The sequence below is a fragment of the Natrix helvetica genome, assembly GCF_964273705.1.
Source record: "Natrix helvetica genome assembly, chromosome: 11".
Lineage (NCBI taxonomy): Eukaryota > Metazoa > Chordata > Lepidosauria > Squamata > Natricidae > Natrix > Natrix helvetica.
The window spans coordinates 6,078,393-6,097,334 of record NC_138562.1 but is presented as its reverse complement, the minus strand read 5'-3'; the positions used below and the strand labels follow the sequence as shown (position 1 = coordinate 6,097,334).

Below are 18,942 nucleotides of genomic sequence, written 5' to 3'. Positions count from 1 at the left end.
TAATTGCTCAATTGCTCCTTACGCCAGGAAGCACGTTGGTAACGAGCATCTAATAGCTTACTGCTGATGTCTGACTCACTGTCCTGTGACTCCTCCCCACTGCTCCAAGGCATGACATCAGGAGCCCCCTTCCTTTGGCTTTCACCACTGCTCCATGCCTCAGGCGCCTCCTGGTGGCCAACCAGCCTCTCTGCGCCCTGCTCAGAGTCGGAACCCTGTCCAGGGTCCTCCACATCCTCCTGAGCCGACTCAGAGGGACCCTCGCTGTCGTAGTCTGGTGGCAACTCCAACGGCTCCTACTGGGCCACAACGGGGGGGGGGGGGTGTTTTTGCCCTCACAGGGCTCTGGAGGCTGTCTTTGAGACTCCGGGAGGGCGAAAACAGCGTCCCCAGGCTCCGGAGGCTGCCTAGAGGCTGGAAACAGGCCTATTTCTGGCCTTCCTGAATTTCCAATATGCCCATTTTTCACCCTCCTCAAGCTTCAGTGCATACCCTGCACTTTCCTGCATCCAAAATGGGCTGTATGGAGACTCCTGGGAGGGGTGAGGTGGGCGCAGCCAGGAGTGGGATTTGGGGGTTCTCTGAACTGCACAGAATCTTAGCTAGAGGTTCTCCCGATCCCCTGAGAACCCCCAGCAGCCTTGATCCTGGCTTATCAGCTCCAGCCACTTTAGCAAATCCCAAAGGTGGCTTAATTGCTTTGCACTTCCCGTTCCTAGGAACCATTCAGATTTTTAAAAAAATATATAAAACCAAACAAATTCATAGAATAAGAGCTAATGACAAGGACAGAGTAAGATATAAGCATCGACCCCCCACTTTCTGTTGGTTTCGAATTGGAGCAAGGAGATTTTTGTTACTGCATTATCTGTGACAGCTTAAGGAGAAACAGTGATTAAATTACTACACTCTTTGCTTTTTTTAGTCTTAACTTTTGAATTAGGGTGAAAATTATCTTCTCTTGGCTTTTTCGGACTGAAAAGCAGAATCTGCAGCACAGAGAAGCTGCCCGAGCTAAAGCTTCTGGTTTGGGGCTTCAGGGAGATATAACATTTGAGTCAAAGAAGAGGCAACTTCTAAAATAAGAATGGTTTGGAATTTTGCTTTTAGCAGTTTCTGGAGATGTCGTTTTGCTTATTTCTTGAGTTGATTCAAACTGAAGCAAGGATTAGTGTCCCATGTCCTGTGTTGCCTTATCCACGTGCCGAATTTATTTTACATTTCTGCTTAAAGAAAATGGAATTTTGGCAGGAGTGAGGAGGAGTTCACTGACGAAATATCTATACACTACTAAAGCTGCCATTTTGTTTGTCTGTTTGTACCTTCATGTTAGCCCAAATGGTGCATTGCATTGCAACAATTTTTGAATTAAGGTACCTAAAATCTGCTAACTTAAAAATGCATAAACAAATCCAGGACCTATTAGAGGTGTGGAATTGAAATTTCAAGGATTTTCAGATCAGTTTTATTCGCAAAGTTGTGACTCTTGCGGTATCTCTGTGACCACGTTATTTTGATTTCCAATGTTCTCTGGGTAGCTTCTAAGAGGCAAAGTCATTGGGGAAGCCAGCAGGAAGTCGGAGATCGCTCCTGCTGCTTTTTTGCTTGTCTGCAGTCCTTCTGTTTATTTGTTTGGGTAAGTAAATATTGACTTATTGTTGAAGTTCATGTAGAGCACGGTGACTCACTTGATTAGGATGCTGCATTGGAGGTTAGCGAGTCAATGTTTGAGACCCAGGTGCTGCTGTGAGGCAAGGTGAGCTCCCATCCTTCGCTCCAGCTCCTGCCAGGGACATGAAAGGAGCTCCCAACTGGGTATCCCCCAGGCAACAGTGATGCCCCTAACTAATCCTTTCAACCTAGAAATGCCTTGGTGCTTCCGACATGAGAGTGATGCAATGCGATTGAAGTTGCACTACTATTATTTTTCTACCTATGATCAATACTCTTCTTAGATGATCAGTGCAGGGATTCAAAATTTTTTACTACCAGTTCTGTGGGCATGGCTTGGTGGGCGTGGCAGGGGAAGGCAAACACAAGCAGTTAGCTTCACTTCAGCAGACAAGCCCAGACAGACTGCTAGTTTACTTCTCAGAGCAGCAGACTGCTTAGGTTTCTGTTTCAATTCTCTGCACAGACTCAGATCTGTTTAAGCTCCCATTGGCTGACCTTGTTCCCATGTCTCTCCTAGTCATGAATATTCTAACATTTTAGTCAAATCTCTGTCTCAACATGGAGAAGAAAACAGATTGCTTATGATTCCTTCTATTCTGAACTCAACATGGAAACAAACAGCTTTATCAGGACTGGGGTGTCATTTCAGTGCTTATTTGGGGGGTGGATGAAACGACCAACCTTTGTGATATTAATTAAATGTCTACCTTTATTTCCTGATAAATATTTGTTGTAACTCAAAAAATGCCTGTCACATAATCTCTACGGTCAAAATACAACATCAACCAAAGTGCCTTTGTTACGTTGGCCATTTTCAACGTTCTTGGCTTAAAACAGCAATACTCACACACAACTCTTTGTGACCTGTGTGTAGATATTTAAAGGAGCCCTTGTGACTCATTAATTTCTGATCCTTGCCAGTATATTTTAGGAGCTGCCATGTGCTATAAATAAGTGCTCTGATGTGCAAACTCTTCTGAGAGTATGTTTGAAATTTCAAGCCACAGGTTGTTTCTCAATGAAGTACATGTGAAATGCATCAGCCATCTATTCTCTTTCTCCTCTTGCCCCTGGTTAGGAATCTTTTAGTATCGACTGACATAAAATAGTGCAATAAACACCATTTTGATGCAGAGTTCATTCATGTGGAAGCTCAGTTCTGTTTTACCTCAGGATTTCAAACCTTCTGAGGTTTGACCCTCCCCCCAGTTTTCCTCACACACACAATCAGTATTTAATGCTCCCCCTGAGCAGTCTTCATTTTTATTTCCCCATCATCTCTGTTTTAACACTTATCCCATGATGCTTTAAAACCTTCACATTGTTCATTGATCCAAAGATATTTAAGGTAATCCCTTAAGCAAGCCAGGAAATGACCTACCCAAAAAATGTTTCTGTTTGTCATTCGTTGGGGTTTCTTCAGCAATCTTCAGCTATTCCAATCAGATGTCCCTTCCTTTCTCTTTCCCTTCCCTTCCCACTCCTTCTAACAACAAGACAGACACAGACTTCAGAGGAGAATCAGAACTGCAGAAAAAAACAATTAGTACCAACCTGCCTTCCATTGAGGACCTGTACACTGCATGAGTCAGAAAGTGGGCTGTGAAAATATTTACAGACCCCTTGCATCCTGGACATCAATTGTTTCAACTCCTACCCTCAAAACAACGCTATAGAGCACTGCACACCAAGACAACTAGACACAAGGACAGGTTTTCCCCGAACGCCATCACTCTGCTAAACAAATAATTCCCTCACCATTGTCAAACTATTCACTAAGGCTGCATTAAGATTTCTATTAGTCTTCTCATCGTTCTTATCACCCATCTCCTCCCACTTATGAATGCAGTGTAATTATGTGGCCACCATGACTATATGCCGAGGTACACAGAACGCTGTTCCATTCCCAGCAAAGTGGTACTTATTAATCTACTCGCATAGGCTTGCTTTCGAAAGGAGCTGGAGCAAGGAACGGGAGCTCACCCTGTTGTGCAGCGCTCGAGTCTCGAACCCAGGCTGCCAGCTTTCCAGCTGACAAGCTCACTGTCTTTAACTGTTGAGAGACCAAAACAAGAACAAACTGCTTGCACAGAGCTGTCTTTTGAGGAATATTCCTAGTGATTAGAATCCCAGCCATTTTGCACCTGCTATTCTCCGAACATTGGCTGCCCTTCTCTCCGTGATGCAAACTGTAGTGACAATTTAGTTCCTGCTGCCACTGGCGTGACAAGTCGGGGAGCAGATGGTGGCCACTTTAGCAGGCTAATTTTGAGCTTCGTTGGACATTCACTTAGTCATGATGGCTTCTTGTATCCAAAAAAACGGACATCAGAGAAAACAAGGGTAAGAGATCTATTGATTGTAAAGGGCAGGAGAAAGGAATTGGTGGAAAGGATTACAGTTTCAAATTTGGGAGTACGTGGATTTGAATAAGGATAGCTTGGCTTTTGAATTATTTAATGAATTACCCCCACATTTGATTGTTGAAGGCATCATTCCTTGGGTGAACGGGCAGGTTTTCAGCAGAGAGACAGGAGAGAGGATTTTCAAGCAATTTGGCTCAACATTCTTGAATTATTTAGGTTATAATTACATATTTACAAGCTGCCCTTTCCTTCCTCTCTTTCTTTTTATTTATACCTAGTATTGTTTCAGTGCTGTTTCTCTCCCCCCCCCCCTTAAAATAGATTTAAGCTTTTGCAGTACCTAAAAATATTGAAATGACTATATATATGGAGTTGTATTTTCCTCCCTTCTTCTTTACGTTTAAATGAATAGTTTGAATCAATGCGCCAATGTTACTTATTTCCCAGTGCATTTATAATGCAGGAGGAAGTTCTGGGTGATTTTATGGTTTTAGAATTAAGTCATAGAAGGTACTTCCCCACAGATCATGTTAAATCATAAGCCACGATTTACTAACATGATGTCCAGGTTCACATAACCACAACAGATCACATTAGTCTAAGTGTAATCTCATACACCACTCAAGAGAAGCTAATCTGGATTATAGAAATTTCAGATGACCCAAATCAAGACCTCTATCAGTCAGAGTAAGAAATCAAATTTTGTTTAGAGACACAAAAGAAGAAAAAGACTCTCCTGAAAGGAACTTATGAATTTAAGAAGTCTAATTTCTGGATTCTAGACTCCAGATTAAGATGAGGTGGATTCTAAATGTCAGCCTATAAACCACCACGTTAAAGCATTTTTTCATCTTTTGATCCAAGATGACACCGACAATGGCTGCCTTGGTGAAATCCCTATAATTCCATTAAAACATTAGAGAGGGTCCAGAGGTACTGTATTTTACAAGAAGAGTACTCAGCTCCTCTGCTAGCAATAACATTCCATATACCACCAGGAATTTTGAAATTTTAGGCCTGGATAACCTTGAACTATGCCATCTACATTCCGACCTGAGTTTAGTGCGCAAGATGATCTGCCATAAAGTCCTACCTATTAATGACTACTTTTATTTCAACTGCAATAACACGAGGGCTATCAATAGATACAAACCTGATGGCAGGAAAAACTATTTCAGCAATAGAATAGTAAATGAGTGGAACACCCTACTCGATCCTGTTGTTGGTTCCTCTAACCCCCATACCTTTTACCTTAAGCTGTCTACCGTGGACCTTACACATTTCTTAAGAGGTCCCTAAGGGGGCGTGCATAAGCCCACCAGCGTGCCTACCAACCCTGTCCTACTGTCCCATTTATATGTACTATTTTTATGTGTCTATGGCTATGTTTTTGTTTGCTTAATTCTGTTAAACAACTAATTCTCTCATCACTGTCAAACTATTCACTAAGGCTGCATTACAATTACTATTAATCTTCTCATCGTTCCTATCACCCATCACCTCCCACTTATGACTGTAACTTTGTTGCTTGTATCCTTACGATGTATATTGATATTGATTGTTTCCTGTTTGCTTATTTGTACCCTGTGACTATCATTAAGTGTTGTACCGTATGATTTTTGATGAATGTATCTTGTCTTTTTATGTACACTGAGAGCTCCTGCACCGAAGACAAATTCCTTGTGTGTCCAGTCACATTTGGGCCATAAAAAATTCTATTTCTATTCTATTCTATTCTATTCTATTCTATTCTACTCTACTCTACTCTACTTTACTCTATATTCTACTCCTATTCCTATTCCTATTCTATTCTATTCTATTCTTCTATTCTATTCTATTCTACTCTACTTTATATTCTATTCCTACTCCTACTCCTACTCCTATTCTATTCTATTCTACTCTACTTTATTCTATATTCTATTCTACTCTACTCTACTCTACTCTTTTCTATTCTATTCTATTCTACTCTACTCTACTCTATATTCTATTCCTACTCCTACTCCTACTCCTATTCTATTCTATTCTACTCTACTTTATTCTATATTCTATTCTATTCTACTCTATTCTACTCTATTCTATTCTATTCTATTCTATTCTACTCTATATTCTATTCTATTCTATTCTATTCTATTCTATTCTATTCTCTATTCTATTCTATATGCACCACAGACAAATTCCTTGTGTGTCCAATCACACTTGGCCAATAAAGAATTCAATTCTCTTCCACATAAACTTATGGCTTGACCATAACTGGAACCAGTTTACCAAAAGGTTGCTATGTCCTTGTTTGTCCCACTGCTGAGCAGAAGGTTTAAAGGCCTTACCTGCTTCCCATCCAGTGTATACAGCTTTTTAACGACTCCAGTTTCCAGCTTTATGGCTTCGGTAATGTCAGTGAGCACCTGCTCAAAAGAATGAGCTGTTTTCTTATTCAGGAGCACGCGCACCGCCTTCCTTGGCTTCACTCCACTCCGGATGATGGTCACCAACTTGGGACGCACAAAATCCTTGTTCTCCTTCGCCTGGGCACTGTTGCTACTGGCCAGGGACTGAGGAGCTTTCATGTTGGCAGAGGTTTTCACATTGACTGACCAGTTTGGGTTGACATTCTTGGTATACTCCACTTTCTTAAAGAAGTTGTCTGATGAACATACATAGCTTTCTCCTGTGAAGAACAGAAAATGTAGGGATATTTATCAAGGGCAGAAGCAAGCTCTTTTCAGCAGGAAGGATAGTCATAGAGGTTTGGACATCTCTAAAGAGAGAGGTCAAATGTGGAATGCAGGTGGCTTCTGAAAGACCATCTTTTCTGTTACCTATCCATCCATCCATCTCTATCATCTTCTCCATCTGAGTCTATCTGGCCACCAAGAGTTAGCATTCCCTGTTTGAATACATCTAATGAAAACACATGTATATGTTTATTTGTTTATTTACTTGATTTATGTGGTCACCCAGCTCAACAGAGTAACTCTGGACATCTAACAGTACATCGAAACATACCTACAGCACAACACAAAAATAAAGCCAATATCTCAATACTCAGAGAAAGTTAGTTCGTCTCCCATCTCTCAGATTTTTACAATTGGTTGGTTGGTTGGTTGATTGATTCATTGATTCCAAGATGAAAGAAACATGTGCTAACTATCCTGTCTTTCATGATGCAACTTTTCCTCCAGTGGTCTGCAATTCCTCTGCTTTTTTCTATACTTTCATTAATTCTCAAGGGAAATCACGAGAGAGAAAAATGTTTCCCATGGGTATAATTTCCCAGAAGGAGTAGTACACTCATTGCTTTCTGGAGAAATAGTGGAAGGGTTTTTGCTTCCCCTGCAGACCCTGGAAAAAATGAGCCCAACGTTTCTGTTGCTAAGTGAGAAAGTTGTTAAGTGAGTTTTGCCCCATTTTATTACATTTCTTGCAACAAATGTTAAGTGACTCACTGCAGTTGTTAAGTTAGGAACATGGTTGTTAAATGAATCATACAACCCCGGGAAACCGCAATGGTCATAAATATGAGTCAGTTGCCAAGTATGTGAATTTTGATCATGTGACCATGGAGATGTTACAATGGTTATGTGCAGTGGTGGGATTCAAATGATTTAACAACTGGTTCTCTACCCGAATTACCAGCTGGGTAGGCATGGCTCAGTGGCCATGTGACTGTGTGGCCGTGGCCAACTCAACGTCACTCAGGTCGATGGGCGCTTTGCCTTGGCTGTTACAATGTAACAAGGGTTAACCAGAGAGGCAGTTTCTGTAAGCAGGGCAATAAAGATTCATCTGGAAACAACGCCAGAATGTTTCCTTCCTGCCTTCCTTACAGGATTAGCCCTGTAAAGTGGGAAAAAACAATAGATTTCTTCCAACAACTGGTTCTCCAAACTGCTTAGAAAGTTAACAACCGGTTCTCCCCAATAGATGCGAACCGGCTGAATCCCACCACTGGTTATGTGGAAAAAAAAGTCATGTCGCTTTTTCCCATGCCATTGTGACTTCAAAGTCCACAAGTCTCCAAGTTGCCAAGTTTGGAGACCCGTGAGCTAGAAAAAAGAATCTTAAACTAAATGTGCAAGAGGAAAAACAATGAGGCTAAATTTGCTGCTCTGAAAGAACAATTTCCTGGAACCTAGCCATTTTCAAAGGGCTGTGCTTATATTATACTGAAACCACTAAAAGAGAAAGGATCTAAAGGCAGCTGCAGTGGAAGAGTCTTGTCAAGTAACACAACTGCTGTCATGGATGTAATTAATTTTTGACATTGCAATGTATCTAACAAACCCAACCTTATGTCTACTCATTACAGGAGGAAGAGAGACAATTTTAGAACAACGTCTAGCCAGAATCTTTTCACTCCCATCTCCCCAATCAAGCACTATAATCTGTAAACTGCCAACACAAAGGTGGCAATCAAAGTTCTGATTGCTGAAATAATTCTACATATAGTTAACAGGAAGAATTATCGCTTGTCGCCCTTTGTAGTGCATGTATCTCCACATCTCTGTCTCCACAGTTGCTATCTCCAGCAATTCTGTCTCTCAGTGGCATTTCATCTGATATTCATCTCGTTTCCTGACTTTGCTTTTAATAAGGAAAAGGTAAAGATTCCCCCCGCACATATGTGCTAAATCGTTCCCAAATCTAGAGGGATGAACGGTGCTCATCTCCGTTTCAAAACCGAAGAGCCAGCGCTGTCCGAAGACGTCTCTGTGGCCATGTGGCTGGCATTTTACATGCTTTCAAACTGCTAGGTTGGCAAAAGCTAGGACAAGTAACGGGAGTTCACTCCGTTATGTGGTGCTAGGGATTCGAAAAATAGAACTAGGGGGTATATGATAGCAATGTTCCAATATTTGAGGGACTCCTGCATTGTTAATTGGTAACAATTAACCATTGGAACAGCTTGTCTTCAGAAGTTATGGGTGGTCCATCACTGGAGGCTTTCAAAAAGAGATTGGACAATCATTTATGTGAAATGGTATAGGATTTCCTTCCTGAGCAGGGAGTAGGACTAGAAGACCTCTAAGGTCCCTTCCAACTCTGTTATTCTGCTAACATAAATTATTAAGAGATTTATTGGTCATTTATCTGCTCCATGTCCCAGACTGAAATGACATCTTCAAAATAAGTACTATATTATATTTATAACTTTTCATCCAGGAGCTCAAGATAGCTTTCAAAACTTGCTAGCAATTTCATCGAAGCGACCTCAACAACAATTGACAAGAATACAGTAAACATTCAGATTTTGGCATGTTCCCAAGCTACAGAGAAAGGATGCAGGATTTCCTCCCATTTTTGACCGAGCAATGACCGAGCTTCAGGGTTTGCGTGATTCTTTACCCAACAGTTGAACACTCAATAAATTGTCAAGGAGAACTGATAGGTTGTGGCAAGAGCCCGATAGATTTTAATCAGGGATACGTTTGTTGGGCAATTTAATCCATTGCCCAGAGAAGTCCTTCTCCAAAGAGCATTTGGAGATGGTGAATTTCTGTGTCATGTTTCTGCTCTATATCAGGATATGTGAATGATTGATGTGGTTGAACATTCACTCTGCTTCAGCTATGTCCAGCTTGTTGAAGGCTGGGGGTGACAACACTCAAAGTGGAATGCATGCAGGATAGGAAAGAACCAAATTCTAGAAAAACCATGTTAAGTTGTTGGCTGTGCCTTCTTTCTTTATATTTACCATCATTGTTTGACAAGGCAGTGCTGTGAGGCCTCCTGACTTGCCAAACATTCGTTGTGAAAGTAAGGGAGAAGGAAAGCACATTTTCATATCTCAGAAGACATTAAGAAAAGGGATGTCAACCCCTCAAAGGAAAGTTACAGAATTATAGAATCATAGTTGGAAGGGACCTTGGAAAATCTTCTACTCAGAACTCCTGCTTAAGCAGGAGACTCTAGTCTAGTCTATACTATTTCAGACAAATTGCTGTCCAATCTTTTCTGAAGAACCTCTGGTGATGGAGCACCTCTGGAGGCAAGTAGTTCCATTGATTGATTGTTCTCGGTGACAAGAAATTCCTCCTTAATTCTAAGTTGCTTCTCTCTTGGATAAATTTCCAGCTATTAATTCTTGTCATGCCCTCAAGTGCTTTGGAGAATAGGTTGACTCCCTGTTCTCTATGATAGCCCCTCAAATATTGGAAGACTGTTATCATGTCACCCCTTGTCCTTCTTTTTGTTAGATTAGATATGCCCACTTCCTGCCAACCTTGGTATCTTTCTAAATAGAACACAGAATAATTGAGTTGGAAGGGACCTTGGAAGACTTTTAGTCCAACTCCCCGATTTCCGTCTAGAATGACTTGGGATTCTGGGAGAAATATTTGGAGTATCTTCTCTTCCTCTGACTTGTCTCCTAATTCTAAAATCATACCTAGCATTTGGCTTCTTCACATTCCACTTTTTAGACCACTTTGGACATCATGGTTTGCTATTTTTCTGTTTAAAGAACACAGTAATAACAGCAGAGACCTTCAAATTTCTAAGTTCTATCATATCTCAACACCTAAAATGGACACCTAACATCAAAAAGGTCATCAAAAAAGCACAGCAAAGAATGTTCTTTCTGCGCCAACTCAGGAAGCTCAAACTGCTCAAGGAGCTCCTGATTCTGTTCTACAGAGGAATCATTGAGTCTGTCATGTGCACCTCTGTAACTGTCTGGTTGGCTCTGCAACCCAACTAGACAGACGGAGACTTCAGAGGAGAATCAGAACTGCAGAAAAAACAATGACTGCCAACCTGCCTTCCATTGAGGACCTGTACACTGCACGAGTCAAAAAGAGGGCCGTGAAAATATTTACAGACCCCTCACATCCTGGATGTAAATTGTTTCAACTCCTACTCTCCAAACAATGCTAAAGAGCCAGGATGGCGAACCTATGGCACGTGTGCCACAGCTGGCATTTTGTCCTCAGTTGATTGTAAAATTCTCAAAAAAAGAGCTTTCTTTGTTCTCCATATGGTAAGAATTCCAGTATTTCTGCAAGGAAAGCTCTAAAAATCTTCCTGGAAACGGGAGTTTATAATGACCTCTCTTTTGATACTTCAGCATTAATACCAATTTCACCTCAAGTGAAGAATATGAAACACAGATGTAATTTAATTTCATCTCCTTCTTCTCTCCCCCTTGCCATTCGGTTTAATCAAGCATAAAACAGGAAGATATATTTGCTGGCATTTTTCTCTTCCCCTTTTCTCTCTCTCTCTCGGTCCCTCCTTGAAGAGATGGAAAGGCAGCACATTTTTAATAAGACAACAAGAAAATGCTGATTAATTTCATTATTTTAGCTTTGATTTCAGAACAGGGATGTGAAAAGATGAGGCTGTGTGTATTTCAAATTACTTTCGCTAGTCAATTGCCTTGAGAGCTTTCTGCGGTAGGAAATGGATTCGGGCAGTATAAATAAATCAATACATCTGTCATCGTGGCATACATGAGGGATATGCAAATTATCAGTGTAGGAGAAGCAGCAGTGATACAGGTGGCTGCAAATGGATGGCAAATATTTCCTTAAACGGACAAAGGAACCTGCATTCTCACCGATCCAATCGAGTGATATTTACAGCAAGAACTAATCCTATCTTATGAGCGGTCAAGAGGCTGAGATTCTTAGAATATCACAGTATGTAATACTAGAAATCTAGCCCAAGGGTTTTGGTACAAATGAGCACAAATCAATCACTAAAATTAATTAATTAATTAGTACTAATTAATTTGGTACAAGAAGAGATTAGGCGAAACGCGGCTCAAAAACAGTAACCGTAAGAGAGACCTTGGAGTCCTAATGGACAATCACTTAAACATAAGCTAGCAGTGTGCCAGGAGGAGCAGCAGCCAAAAATACTAATATAATCCTTGGCTGTATAAACAGAGGCATAGAATCAAAATCATGTGAAGGATTCATACTGATTTATCAATCCTTAGTACAGCCACACTTGGAATCCTGCATCCAGTTTTGGTCACCACATTAAAAAAAAAAAAGATGTTGAGACTTTGGAAGAAATGAAGACAAGAGCAATTAGGATGATTAAAGGCCTGGAGACTAAAACATGTGAAGAACGGTTGAATACGGCTAGTCTATAGAAAAGAAGGACTAGGGAGGCATGATAGAATCATTCCAGTATTTGAGGGGCTGCCACAAAGAAAGAGGGAGTCAACTTATTTCTCAAAGCACCAGAAGGCAAGAAACAATGGTTGGAATCTAAGCAAAGACAGAAGCAACCTGGAACTAAGGAGAAACTTCCTAACAGCGAGGGCAATTAACCAGTGGAACGGCTTAGCTTTAGAAGTTGTGGGTGCTGGAAGTTTGTAAGAAAAGACTGGGCAACCACCGATAAGAAATGGTATAGGGCCATGATGGCAAATCTATGGCATACGCAACACAGGTGGCACACAGAGCCCTCTCTGCAGGCATGCGAGCTCTTGCCCCAACTCAGCACCACCGCAAATGCGTGTGCATCTCCCACGGACACACTTTTGACACACGGTGACAAAAAGGTTAGCCATCTGTAGTGTTATGATAAGTAATAACTGGATATGAATATTGAAATGGTACCCATGAAAGGAAGATTAGAAACCCTTTTGGATTATATATAAAGGTTAATAAAAAAAAAGAATTAAGTTAGATTCAGTTAAGTCTTGATTATTAAGGGGGGAAATGATATGATGCAGGATATAGTCAAATAAAGGAGGGATAATGATAACGTATATGCAGGTATGGGTACAACATAAGGAAACTGGATGTAAATTGTAAGCAATGATTTGGAAAGAAGGATTAGAAAACTTTGTTATTAAATATTATGGATGTTTAGCTAGAATAGGACATAAGGATTCAGTGTCATTGGAGGATATTAGAAATAGTAAATGAAATGCCAGTATGTGGTTATGTATTAAATCTTGGTATATTTTATAATGAAGGACGTTTAAACATTTATAATCAAATGAAAATGGAGGTATGATGACGGTAACATGTATAAATATCTAAGTTAAAATACTTGAGTTAATATGAATTATGCTTGATGACTGTGGAAGAGATGCACGAAAGTCTTTTGTAACCAACTGACACACTTTCTACAGTATGCAAAAAAGGAAGATTTTGTGTTTGTTTTGAAAATTAAAAAAAACAAAAACCTTTTATTTAAAATAAAAGGTTAGCCATCACTGGATCTGCTGCTTGAGAAGAGGGTTGGACTATAAGACCTCCAAGGTCCCTTCTAGCTCTATTCTGATTGATTGGTTATTCCAAGTAATAATAATAATAATTTATTAATTTTCTAGACCGCCCCTCTTCCCGAAGGGACTCGGGGCGGTGTACAGGAATAAATTTAAAAACATACAAACAATCATATACATAGCTAAAAATCAAATTAAACAACCCCTGTACAAATTTATAAAAATTAAAAACATTAAAAACAGACCCTAAAAAATTTAGAAATAAAACTGAGGTGGGAAGATGGAATTAGGCCAAGCCGGCTAGCTGGAATAGGTGGGTTTTAAGTTTCTGACGGAAGGAGCGGAGATGCGTAGTCATTCTAATGTCGGGGGGAAGGTCATTCCAGAGGGTCGGGCCCATCACAGAGAAGGCCCTTCCCCTAGGCGCCGCCCGCTGGCACAGCCTAGTGGACGGCACCCGGAGGAGTCCCTCTCTGTGTGAGCGAATCGGCCGAAGGGATGTATGGGACAGGATACGATCCCGCAAATAACTAGGTCCTGTGCCATGGAGCGCCTTAAAAATGATGATCAACACCTTGAAACGCACCCGAAAAGCCACAGGCAGCCAGTGTAGCCCGCGCAGGAGAGGTGTTACGTGGGAGTAGCCAGAGACTCCCGAGACTGCCCACGCGGCCGCATTCTGAACCAGCTGCAGCCTTCGGGTGCATCTCAAGGGGAGCCCCATGTAGAGAGCGTTACAGTAGTCTAGCCGGGACGTCACAAGTGCATGAGTGACTGTGCGAAGGGCGCTCTGGTCCAATAGGGGACGCAATTGGCGCACCAGGCGAACCTGGTGGAACGCCCCCCTGGCCACGGCTGTCACATGGTCATCCATGGACAGCCGGGTATCCAGAAGGACGCCCAAATTGCATACCCGATCCACGGGGGCCAGACGTTCGCCCCCAATGGCCAGTGATGGAGTAAGCTGGTTGAACCGGGGCGCCGGTAGCCACAGCCACTCAGTCTTGGACGGGTTGAGCTTGAGTCTACTTTACACAACCACAATATTCAGATCGCCCTTGACTTACAACCATTCATTTAAGGACCATTCAAAGTTACAACCTGACTGGGAAAAAATGATTTGTGGTTAGTTTCCACACTTAGGACCAATTGCAGCATCCCCACAGTCACATGATCAAACAAAAATCAAGGACCACCTACATTCTCCCAAGCTTTCCTTGTACTGTCACAATGCACTGAAAGGTGTACATCTTCTAAATCAGTGGTTCTCAACCTGTGGGTTGGGACCCCTTTGGGGGTCGAATGACCCTTTCACAGGGGTCACCTAAGACCATCGGAAAATGCATATTTTTGATGGTCTAGGAACCGAGACACCAATTTTATAGTTGGGGATCACCACAACATGAGGAACTTGTATTAAAGGGTTGCGGCGTTGGGAAGGTTGAGAACCGCTGTTCTAAATCATTTAATCGGCTCCCTCTTGTTAAGCATGTAATGTGAACTCTACTGGACCAGTCTATGGCCGGGGTTGGGGGGGGGGCAGGAAGGGGGGAATCCATAATTTGAGATTAGCTTCAAATTCACATCCTCCATTTTTAATTATGGGTTTCAAGTACAGGAAACATCTTTGCACTTTTTAAAAAAAAAATAGAAACCAAACTTTCCCACTATACGTGACCTCAAGAATACAATAGTGTGATTTCCTGATATTTTGAGGTTGGAAAAACGTGAAAGCTAAGTTAAGTCTTAAAAGAGGTTTGACATAAGTTAAAGAACACGAATCTTCTCTCCTCCATCGCCTACCCGCCTAAAAAGGAAGAGAGAGAAAAGTGTGTTTGGCTTATGACCGACTCACAGAAGTCTTCAGTTAAAAATATTAATTACAATTATGAAAAGTTTATCAATTTCTGATTTTCTGAATTTTGTACTGAACTTCAGAGACAGGTATTTTAGGATGATGCTGAATTTAGCCCAGCTGTCTTCTATGATTATTTTGAGAATATTAAGGAATACTGTTCCTTAAACTAACTTCCTCAAATAAAGCCATTTGTGTATAATGGAATAATCAATGTGAACTGTTTCTCTTTGTGTATTTCATTTTGGCCTACTTACCTATGATACCCTGCTGATTCCTCAGCCAAGGATTAATCAAGGCTTCAGCTCAAATTGGCTAAGCACTGCCATCTGTATTTCAGCTATGAAATGATGATAGTTTCACTGCCAGGAAATTATAGCTCACCTCTAAATCCATACCTAGTCTTACATCATAACATATTTCTTTAGGCACCTCTCAACCCGTAACTAATGTGGGGTAGAGTCGGGGTGACTTGGATGGAGCTGAGCACTTACTGGCCGGATGCCCTTCCTGATGCCACGTGGAGTTTGCAGCAGACATTTTTTTCTTTGGAAAAGAAAAAATGTTTCTCTGGAGAGAGAAACATCTGCCGCTACCAAGGATTGAACTCTCAACCTTCCCAACGGGAGGTGATTAGCTTCACCGCTAGGCCACCACGACCATTTCCTTGAGTTTGCTTACCTGATTGTGTCAACACAGTAAATTGTGGTTTATTTATGGTTAATCAAACTAGTATTGTATGAACATTATGAGTGATGTGGGTTAAGCAGATGTTGTTTTGTCAAAGGTATAAAAATATGGAATGCTCCCCAAATTTGTGTATTACTAGGCATCAACCAAGTACCTTCTTAAGATGTACGATGTTCCGAGTAACACAGTTTTTTGTAGTTCCACTGGTGTTGTTGCAGGAAACTGCAATTTATTGATGTATTTTGTAAAATTCTTGGAGATGGTACCAAGTGGTGGCAATGGGTATCACTGTTACATGTTTCATCCATAATCGAGTAGGTTGCGATATTTTGTGATTTTTTTTCCCCAGTTCTTTTTCTTCAACTCTGGCATGTCGCGGTACAGCGACATCAATAAATTGTACACTTAGGTTTTCGACAACTGTGATATCTGGTGTGTTGTATTCCAAATGATGATCCATCTGTATTTGAAAGTCCCACAAGATCTTCACCTTTTCATTTTCTACAACTTTTTCCACTTTATGTTCCCATGACTTTTTGGTAAGTCGTATTTTTTACATAATGACCAGTGGATTAATTTAGCAACTCGGTCGTGTCTAGCTTTGCAATCAGTTTGTGCGATTTTGCTGCATTCACATATTAAATGTGAAACAGTTTCGACTTTGTTATTGCAAAGTCGGCAGTTTGGGTTGTCAGTGGATTTTTGTATCTTCGCTTTCATGACATTAGTTTGTAGTGATTTTCCTTGAGCAGCAAGTATTAAACCTTCCGTTTCTTTCTTGATGATTCCTGTCTTAAGCCATGACCATGTCAAGTTGTTATCACATTTTCCTTCAATGTTTCTCAAGTGCTGTCCATGCAAAGCTTTGGTTTTCCATCAATTTAATCTGCCATCCAGCTGTTTTTCCTTATATCCTGTTTTTGTTTCTGTTGTTTTTATAATGTTCTCTTTTTATTATTATTATTATCTCTTTAATTCATTAAACATGAAACTCAGTCAACTGAACATTTAAAAATGCATCGCAAATACCACTGACTGGTGCTAATAGTTGATACAGGTTGCTGCTTCTTGTCCTGCCTTCAGATGCTCTTGAGAATAGCTTGACACCCTCTTCTTTGTGGCAGCCCCTTAGACATTGAAACACTGCTATCATGTCCTTCTTTTCATTAAACTAAACCAATGATGGCAAACCTTTTATCCACCGAGTGCCCAAACTGTGTGTGCACATGCCCAAACGGAAAGGTGTGTGCATGTGCAGCGGACACCCGAAGACTATCTGGCTGGCAGGGGGCATCCCAACACCGGCAGCGCAGCAAGAGGTAACATCAGTGGTGGGTTTCTGCCAATTCGTACCGGCTCGGGAGAACTGGATGGTGAAACTTACCGATCCGGTGAGAGGAGGTTCGACCGGTGGACCCAGAAGTAACTTCCGGAACGCCTGTCCCGGCCCTGTCACTTGCTCACTCACCCCCACCCATCTGGAAGCTGCTCCATTGCTCGCTCACCCCTCGCCTGTCCGCACTATCCTAGCCCAATTCGGTGTCAAGTCCCATACCTGGGAGTGGAGGTGGTGAACGGAGAAGCATGGAGAGGTCCAGTGGCACCATCCACCAGACAACAGCAGTAGCAAGCTCAGGAGTTTTCTCCTGGATTCCTCTCTGTCCTGCCTCTTCCGATCTCCCAAAGTTCTTTCTCCATCATATGATAGCTTTCTACTGGATTCCCCTCTGTCTTGCCTCCTCCGATCTCCCAAAGTTCGTTTTCCAGCATGTGATAGCTTTCTACTGGATTCCTCTCTGTCCTGCCTCCTCCGATCTCCCTAATTTTGGCCCTTAATCCTCCAGTTGTCTATTTTTGGGAGGTTTTCCCCTCCCCCCCACTCCTTCATAGGAGTCCCAAAAATTTTTGCCACATGGCTTGGGTGGTGGTGGTCATGTGACTGAGTGTGCATGAGTGATGTCAAGTTGGCCATACCCGCCCGGTCACATGACTGCCAAGCCACACCCACAAAATAGGCCACACCCACAGAATAGGTTCTAAAAAAATTTGAAACCCACCACTGGGTAAGATCTTTTTCTTCCATGAGCTTCTGTTTCATCGTTTGCAGGGAAAGAGAAGCTTACGAAAGAAATGCTACGGAGATCTGACCTGGGGCGATGGCACATGTGCCTGTGTGCCACCTGTGGCACACATGTCATAGGTTGGCCATCACGGAACTAGACATATCCAATTCCTGCACCATTCTTCATATGTTGCTCTATTGTGCTCTATTGCATTTTTATTGTTGAAACTCCAGCAGAGTGAGGGAGAATACACTCCACTTTTTAAGCCTGAAATCCACATTATTATATATACTTGTTCTTGTTTTTGTTGAGCTTTGGGTCAAAAATCTTTGGCAGATTTCCCTCCCATCAAATCTTTTCTCCTTGCTTTCCTGCATACACCTAGCCCCTAACTATGGAAAGTAGCCTTCTGATATGAGTTATGTATCTCAGTGTAACTACTAAATCAGGTAGCATTGCTGGTAATATATTATAAAGGGCAGCTGATTAATGTCTTCCTTTATTTCAAGTTCACCTCCAGCACACATTAAAATGCATGGCTCAAAATCTAGTCAAAACCACTTTGCATTGTTAAATTAAACCCACACACTTCCCCAAGGCTTAGTAGAAAAGTTTTAGTAAGCTTACTGCATATGGGAGCCCAATCTGTGGTTGAAGAGCTGCTTGAATGGGAGATTTATTTTAAATACATAATTATTTATTTAAATGATTTTATTTATTAATCTTTTATGTCACCCGCCTCTTTCTTGTAAGAGATTGTGGGTGGCTTTATTAATAAATAAATATATTCTAACACTGTATTTCCACTCAATTGTTTTGTAATGTGATTAGGGTAGAATAGAAGGTGACACTGCTCATTGGTTCTTACCTGATACGCTCATTTTCTGGTAGAGTAGAGACAGCAGCCAGACTGGGTATGCTGCATCCATTAACCAATCGGACTGAGTCTACACTTATGATGTCATTGGGCCCTTGTGGCTCCTCCCCAGTTTCAGATGAAGGAAAACTTAGACTCAAGTGAGAATTGTGAGCAAAAAGTGAAAGTCCATAGTCCCTGTATCTCTCTCCTCCGCACAAGGAATTCCCTCGCGTGACCCATACCAAGGC

General features: G+C 41.5%; 1 protein-coding gene across 2 annotated transcripts in view; it reads right to left on the bottom strand.

Moving 5' to 3' along the window:
• DCX (doublecortin) overlaps positions 1–18,942 on the bottom strand; it is a 98,774-nt gene that overhangs the window by 65,977 nt on the left and 13,855 nt on the right. For both annotated transcript variants that reach the window (XM_081964026.1, XM_081964027.1), the window contains exon 4: positions 6,365–6,705. In XM_081964026.1, coding sequence (XP_081820152.1) covers positions 6,365–6,705 — 341 coding nt within the window. The remainder of the gene's footprint in view (positions 1–6,364; positions 6,706–18,942) is intronic.